Source organism: Acomys russatus, chromosome 15 (genome assembly GCF_903995435.1).
Source record: "Acomys russatus chromosome 15, mAcoRus1.1, whole genome shotgun sequence".
NCBI lineage: Eukaryota > Metazoa > Chordata > Mammalia > Rodentia > Muridae > Acomys > Acomys russatus.
The window spans coordinates 65,990,425-65,998,453 of record NC_067151.1 but is presented as its reverse complement, the minus strand read 5'-3'; the positions used below and the strand labels follow the sequence as shown (position 1 = coordinate 65,998,453).

The 8,029-nt window shown below is 53.0% G+C and overlaps 1 protein-coding gene across 1 annotated transcript; it reads right to left on the bottom strand.

Annotated features, from left to right (window-relative positions):
* Positions 1-1,006: 1,006 nt before the first annotated feature.
* On the bottom strand, positions 1,007-7,381 carry Mindy1 (MINDY lysine 48 deubiquitinase 1). The gene is made up of 9 exons (XM_051156885.1): positions 6,914-7,381; positions 5,524-5,581; positions 5,028-5,092; positions 4,524-4,682; positions 4,077-4,179; positions 3,099-3,241; positions 1,858-2,049; positions 1,348-1,506; positions 1,007-1,125 (listed from the first exon to the last, which is right to left on the bottom strand). The coding sequence occupies exons 1-9, from the start codon at positions 7,364-7,366 to the stop codon at positions 1,045-1,047; spliced, it is 1,413 nt and encodes a 470-aa protein (XP_051012842.1). The 5' UTR covers positions 7,367-7,381; the 3' UTR covers positions 1,007-1,044.
* Positions 7,382-8,029: the final 648 nt, after the last annotated feature.

The window sequence follows — 8,029 nt, the reverse complement described above, 5'->3', positions numbered from 1 at the left end:
TGTCTCCCAGCTCCATTCCAGGACGCCTCTAGAGAGTCTGCCCTGCACACCAATCCCTGCTCCCTGGTAGGCAAACGTTTTGGCAAATTCACTGTCTTCTTATGATTCCACGGTTAAAGTGTGCGTGGAGCCGGACATGGACCAGGAAGAGGCCTTGCAGTTGGAGGTGCCTTTGAAGTACACTTTGCTATTCAGCGGGAATCCTGTTTTTGCCCCAGCACCGCACTTACCAGTTGCCCTCACACCCCACCCCTGGGCCTCTCATCATCATTGTCTCCTCCCTAGAAAACCTCAGGCTAGGGATTCAAGAATAGGGACCAGGGGCTCAGAACTAGCAAAGGACCATCTACAGGAACCCCTGGCCTTGGGAGTCCCTCACACCCCCTCAACCCATGGCAGGGATTTGGAAATACGACTTCCCACAGGGCACCTACCAAAACCAGAGAAGAGGCACCTTTGGGTTCCCTCTGCTGGCTCTGTGAGAAATGACAGGCAACCTGTCACCTCCCCGCTGCCTCCCCTGTTCACATTCCTCAACAGGGTCAAATATTTAACCCCACCGCTCCAGGGTAGGAAAACAACATTATCTCAGGAAAGAAGTTTTATTTCCAAACTCCTAGGAAAGCATTAAAAATAACTGATGGAAACTCAAGTCAAACCCTGAAACACACAAAAGACAGGCCTGTGGTAACCCGTGAGCCGCCAGGCAGGCAGGGAGCCTCACAGAGGGGCACCTCGCCAAGCAGCCTGCGTCTGTATATTCAGGTGGCTATACCAGGAAAGGTTGTTGGGAACCAGAGACCTTTGTCCTCCCTGCAGCCCCCCATAACCACGTGGCCCTTGCTGAGAGGAAGAGAAGCCAGCAACACAGAAGGGCAAAAATGGAACCAAGTCTGACCTTGGCACCTGCTGTCTGCTCGTATCCCCAACAGTGCACATAGGTTGTTACCCTGTATGCCTCAGGGTCTGAGGTAGGGGGTCCTGCCAGCAAACTAGTCACAGCCTCTGGAAGAAGCGGGCAGATGCACGCTGCACGGGGCAGCGTTACAGCAGAGTGCAGTCTGACTCCGGCTTCGACCTTTGCCGCCTCTCTCCAGCTGGGCGTCCAGATGAGGTGCCTCTCCCCTGTGTAAGGTTTAGCAATTAGTTATCCAGTAATCTTGGCAGAGGTCACAGATATGGGGGTTGGGGTCAACAGACAGACCGAAGAAGGTTAAGAGGGAAAACTTCAGAGGCCTGTACAGAAAGCATATGCATCAAGCAAGGTCAACTCCCTTGCCTATCAAAGGGGGGGGGCAGGCTGACTTGGGGGGAAGATGGGGGGGCAGGCTCACAGGGGGGGCTCACCTGGGGGGAAGGGGCCCTTGTTTGCACAGCTTGAACTGCTTGCTGTTGTTGGTACTCTTCTTGTTGAAGTTGCTGAGCCAGTTCCAAGTCACTAAGGCCCAGCATGCCTTGCGGTGACTGCTGCTGCTGCTGCTGCAGTGACAAGGCAATAAGATAGTCCTAGAGAGAGAACAAGTCACAAGATGGACACAGGCCAGAAGGAGAGAGATTCAGGCTAAACTCCGAAACCATGTCTCCTTCAAATTCTCCAGCCCCACTTTCCCTAAAAAAACAAAACAAAACAAAAAAAAGAAAAACCAAACAAACAAACAGAACCAACCAACAAAACAAAACAAAAACCAAACACAGTTAAGCATATTATCTGTGGTGCCAGGAAATATATGCCAAGCCAGGACATGGCTCAAGGGTAACATGAAGAGGTGTGGGTGTTGTCCAGCCAATGAAGTCCATTTATATGCCACAGCCAATGCATTCTGCAGCATTCTGCGCCATTTGCAAGGCCTCACACACCTGGTCCACCTGCAGCTGCTTCTCTGGAGAGCCACTGCCACCTTCTGCCCCTTGGCTTTTGCCTAGGGAGTGACTTAGGTGGAAGTTAGAGTCGCAGAAGCAGCTGTCGCCATCCACGTTATGCAGGCTCTCCCACACCACCTGCTCCTCCTGTAGAAAGCCCTGGTCAGTGACCAGGAGGTACAGGTGACTCTGCAAAAGAGAAAGACAGCCGGGGCTGGGATTTAGCTCAGGGTCAGAGCAATTGCCTGACAAGGACAAGTTCCCTGGATTTGATCCCCGGTGTGCCCTGCCTCCTTACACAGCCCTCCATGAGCTGAAGAAAACAAAACAAATACACACACAGGTGGGACAGATGACACAGAGGCAGCTTACAGCCAAGGTGCAGTTTGAGACTTTCTGAATCTGTCCATGTGCTAACTGGAGTTTAGCACTGGGAGCACCCACTATTTCATACGTGTGTGGCCACGGGAGCAGGACAGGTGGGTGGGCACAGGTGGGTAAGCTGTGGCTAAGGAATCCTAGAGTGTCACGCCAAATTCAGCTTCCTGCCCTCTTTCCTCCGCTTCTTTGTGTCTGTGGATGTCCACAGACATAAACCCTTTGAGAACCAGAAAGACGGGGTGGTGACACATGACTAATCTTAGCCTCGGTTCAAGGCAAGGCCAGGTGTGGCAGTGCTCACCTTTAATCCCAGCACTCGGAGTTCCAGGCCAGCTAGGGCTGCCTGGTGAGACCTGGATGGGGGTAGGTGGAGTGTATGTGTGCGTGTGCGCACACGCGCGCCTCAGAAGCAGAGATCTCTTTCTCTTCCACTCCACTCGTTCCTAAAGAACTTCAGCTCCCACTGTGCCTTTCTGGGGGACGACTCTACTCCCCTGTCCTGTGCTAGCAAGCTTATCCCTCAAGGCCCACGGCGGGCCATTTCCAGGCAGAGGCAGTGAAAGGATGCGCCACGCCACTCTCTTTTCTTACCTATGTTCCTGCATATACAAAACCTTTCTTTGTCAACCTGAGTCCCAGGGTGAAGACGGCATGAGACAGGACATGACGTGACTGGTTTGCACTGGTCATGCACCGTAAGTTAGAAACAAACACTTGCTGTGGTAAACCACAGAGACCTTAGTGGTTATTTGTCGCCGTGGCTCGGCCCACTTTATCTTGCCTGACACACTGAACCTAGAGGAGGAGCCATAGGGAAATGACACGGCTCCCGCTCCCCTCTCCCAAAGCCCCATCACCTTGTGCTTAGTCATGGTGCTAAAATGGTTGTTTCGAAAAAAGACACTGAGTTCGTCTTCCTTAGCCGTTGCTGTGAGCTCACACAGGCCATGGTAGGTCAGCTGCGCTGCAGTGGTCTCCAGGAACTGCTCCGCAATCAAGCCTGCCAGGAGACAGAGAATGGGAGAAAATCCAACGCTGTGAGAGAGGCAAAGAGCACAACCAAAGGGCTGGGCATACAGAGACCCTAAGCTCAATCCTAGGCCTGGGGAGGTGGAGGCAGGTTGATTTGTGCTCCACACAGAAGTTCCAGGCTAGCCAGGGCTAGAGAGACCCTCAGAACAAACACTAAGGCCACACAAGCCAGAGCATAGCCCAAAGCAAACAAAACAAAGTCCAAAATAAGGAAGTTTGTCCAAAAAAGCCCCAAGGTGCTCTCCTGGGTCCCACTTTGGGGAACCCCTTCTATACACTGGGGTAGGTCAGTGTTAGGCTGTGTGCTCAGCATGTACAGGACCCCGGTTCTGAGTCCCAGCAGCACACACACATAATCCACACAGAACCTGGAGCCAGGCTTGGTTAATGCATGCCTCTCATCCTGGTACTTGGAGGTTCAAAATCATCCTCAGCTACAAAGCAGGCCTGAGCTAACAGGCCCGGCTGCACCCTTCCTTAAAGCCTGGCTGGATTTACTCATTCAACCAACACAGCTAGGAGTGGGAGTGTAAGCTGAGCTCTCAGGAGGCTGTGACAGGAGAGGTCAGGAGACTGAGGCTAGCCTAGGCTGTGTAGTGATTTCATGGCCAGCCTGAACTACATGAGACCCTGTATGGAGCAGGAGGAGGAGGAGGAGGAGGAGCACGAGGAGGAGGAGGAGGAGAAACAACCAAAAACAAAAAACTTCCTCTCTCTGCATTGCACAAAACAACAACACTAAGCCTGCTCCCCCTCCCTGCCCTCCGCGTGAGAGATACAAGAATGCGCGGTGTCACCGTCACCTTCTGTCACCAGGTTGGGGTCACTTGAGTGTTTACAGGTGATGATCTTCTCCACCAATTGGTTGTAACTCAGTTTCCCAACAGCGCTCACGGCCTCAGGGCTCTGGGGAGTGCAATGGGGTGGGGCAAAAATAAACTGTTCTGTTTTAAAGGAAGGAAACCAACCAAACCCATTGGACTGTGATTCTGTGATCAAAGATTCCTGAACTTTTGATGTCCAAAGACCTGATCTTATTTGTGTGTGGGTTCCTTGTACTGGGATGCGACTCCACCCAACAGTATTAAAATTAAAGGAGCTCCGCATCCGCCCGCCCCGTCAGTCTCCAAATCCTACCCTTCCCCCAACCAACCCAACCCAGCGCTTCCCAGAGGCCACCCACCCCAGAACTTTTTTTGGTCTTATTCATGCCAGCTTGGCCCAGACTCGCTGGGGCCTCCTCTCCTCACCTGTGGGTCAACAAGCCAGCCATGGTACAGAGGTATGCCCAGCAAGTCAAAGACGCTGCATTCGGGCGTGTACTCAAAGTCCGAGACGCCCGTGAAGCGCACATTGACATCCAGACCAGTGGCCAGTTTAGGGAGGACGGTCATTGCATCATCCACATTCTGACAGGAGAGAAGACAAGACGGCTAGTCCAGCCACCATCCATTTCACTCCTCTCTTACCTCAATCCCTCTTCCCCCCCACCCCCAAGCCAAGATCTCACTATACAGCCCTGGCTGTCCTGAAACTCACTCTGTAGACTAGGGTGGCCTTGAACTCCGCAGAGATCTACTTGCCTCTGCCTCATTATGCTGGGCCGCCTTAGTCCCTCTTTATCTTATATAAAAAAATGAACTTTTTTCCCCCTAAGACAGGGAGATACATTCCCCACTGAGAGGTTCAGGAGTTACCCACAAAGGCTTCTCAACAGGCCTGCAGGCCCTGTGTCCACTGCCCTCTCGCCTCACCTGCTGAAAATTAAGTTGAAGGCCCTCAGACTTTTCATGGGGCTTGATGGACAGGAGGCAGTTTCCTGTAAGACAGGAAACTCATCAGCCTACCCTGCATGCCCGTTGTGCCCAAGGCTTGGCTTCTGCCTCTTCTGGAGAACACGGGTGATGTCACAGGACCGTAGGTTTTCAAACTCTAATTCAGGATTTTAATTTCTCAGACAAAAAAACAGACTTATAGAGCTGAAAAGACCCACCCAGTTGTAATGGCAAGGCCTACAGACAGAGGCCAGGTCTGCAGCTGTTCCGTGGTACAGCGCTCGCCCACTGTCTGCTCCCCAGCAGCGGGATCTGGGGTAGTGCGTACAGGCAGAACGGGTGCGGCAACCCAAATATACTGACCCCTTCATCTTTGCTTTTTACTCTCCAGCTTTACACAAAAGACACGGCTCTTCCTCACCCTCCACTGCCACGTCAGAGTGCCAGCGAGGGTCCCCTGCAGCACGTCACTCACCGAGATGTGTCATGAGTTCATCTGATGTGATCATCTCCTTCTGAGGGGGCAGCTTCACCTGAAGGAGAAGGGTGGTCCTAGGTGAGCTTTCACTACTAGCAGTGAAGGAGCAGGACAGAGTGTGTGTGTGTGTGGGGGGGGGTGTTTGTGGTGTGGTGTGTGTGTGCATGTGGTGTAGTGTGTGGTGTGCGTGTGGTGTGTGTGTGCAGGTGGTGTGGTGTGTGATGTGTGCTTTTTGTGGTGTGTGCATGTGCGTGGTGTGGTGTGTGCATGTATGTGTGTGGTGCATGTGTATGTGTGTGTGTGCACGTGCATGCGTGCGTGCGTGCGCGTGTGTGTGTGTGTGTGTGTGTGTTGCAATCTTGGCATGGTGGTTAACCATGTAATTCCAGTATCAGGCAGCAGTAGAAGGAAGAGTGAGGCCGACAGTCTCAAATCCTCAGACCAGGGCGTGGTGGCGCACGCCTGTAATCCCAGCACTCGGGAGGCAGACGTAGGTGGGTAGTTGTGAGTTCGAGGCCAGCCTGGTCTACAAAGCGAGTCCAGGATAGCCAGGGCTACACAGAGAAACCCTGTCTCGAAAAACAAACAAACAATAACCTAAGGCTCGCATGATAAGGAGCCAGCCGGAAGGCAGGCCCTGATGTATTAACAAACCAGCCCCAAGGCAGCAGTCACTTCTCAGTGAACCAGCTCTAAGCTGTGAGCTGCAATAGCACAAAACTAATGCCCACTGCCAGGCATGGTGGCACACATCTTTAATCCCGGCAGAGGCAGGCCAGCCTGGTCTACAAAGTGAGCTCAGGACAGCCAGGGCTTTTACGTAGAGAAACCCTGTCTCAAAAAGACCAAAACCAACCAACTAAACAAATAGTACTGAAGCAATAAAACAACTGGAGATTTGGAAGTGACCCTAGGGTCACACCGCCACACTCCCGGGGCCGGCATCTCAAGGCTCTGTGTTTATACACACCCACAAGAGAACTTAGAGACTGGCCTCTGTGTGACTGCTCTGGCCTCATGGACCCTCAAGTTTCCAGCAGCACCCGTGCCCACTTCACACGTGCCCAGCTGTCGGCCAGTGCTCTCAAGGATCTTCTGGGACCTCTGACAGTGCCACCTCTGGCCTTGCCATAGAGCGTCATGCTGGACGTGGGTTGAGCTTGAAAAAAGAAGCTCCCAAAACATTCATACTGGAGAGGCTTTCCCCGAATCGCTGTCTGCCCAACCAACCGTTCCGCACTTGGTGAGGTGTCTGTGTGTGTGAGATTGTAGCAAGCTTTCTACAGCAAGGGGTGCCTGTGTGGATACAGCAGGAATATCTGAAAGGCAGATCTGTGGGCATCTAAACTGCTCAGCGCCCTGCCCCCCACTGGCTCTCTGCACTCACCTTCCACTGAAGAAAGAGGGTGTTCATGATGGCCAGGAGGGGACAGGGGCCATTGCTGCTCTGGGTGATGATGGGGGTCCGTTCTCCCTTCCAAGGGATCCACTTGACACAGTAGAAATCTAGTTCCGGCCGTTGGGCCCTGGGAGACTGGGGAAGCTCCTGTGGCTTGGGACACGCCTCTATTCTCTCTACCTCAGATGACGCCCCACAGGCCGGCCCAGGAGGACTTGAGCCGGCTTCAGGAGGAGGACACTCAAGATTTTCGCCGTCCTGGGCTGGTGGCAAAGCTTGGTCCCCTGGCTCCTGTTCTCCAGCTTCTCCCTCAGGCTCTGCACTGTCCGTGTCCTGAGGGTGCTTCTGTGACGTGGACAGGGCCTCCAGTGTTCCAGAGTCAACAGCCTGCGCACTACTGGCCTTACTAGGAGCTGAGTGCTCGGCCAGAGGTTGTTCCATAGTAGGATAGAGTCAGCTGAGCAGGCGAAGCTCGTTCTCGACCTCGAGGCCTTTGCCTAGGGTGACTCTAGCGTGCAGAAGAAAGACTCGGCCAATAAGGTCATCAAGTTACAAAGCAAAGGGAACAAGAAAAGTCTGGAAGTGAACGGAGGGCTACCCTCTGGTCCCAGATTCAGCTTTTCTCTGCCGGTATAAGCAGGATTCAGCTTGTCCCAACTCTAGCCGGCTGTGACCAGAGGGGACTGACAGGACTTGCTCTTCCAGGTTTGGAAGGGATGGAAGTCACTGGGTGGAACTCGCTTCCCTGAAACAGAAAGTGATTAAGAATGAGGGAAAAGCAGGGTGGTGGTGGCACATGCCTTTAATCCCAGCACTCAGGAGGCAGAGGCAGGAGGATCCCTGTGAGTTCGAGGCCAGCCTGGTCTACAAAGTGAGTCCAGGACAGCCAGGGATACACAGAGAAACCCTGTCTTGAAACCACCACCCCCTCCAAAAAAAAAAAAAGAAAGAAAAGAAAATACAGAAAGGGACAGTTAAGAGCAGTGCCACAACAGAAGGAAGAGAGCGGAGGGATGTGTTAGGACCATCCTGAGGTGGGCTGGAGGTGTAGTACTCCCAAGCATGTGTGAAACCCTGGTTTGGCCCATAAGTTCTCAAACCAAC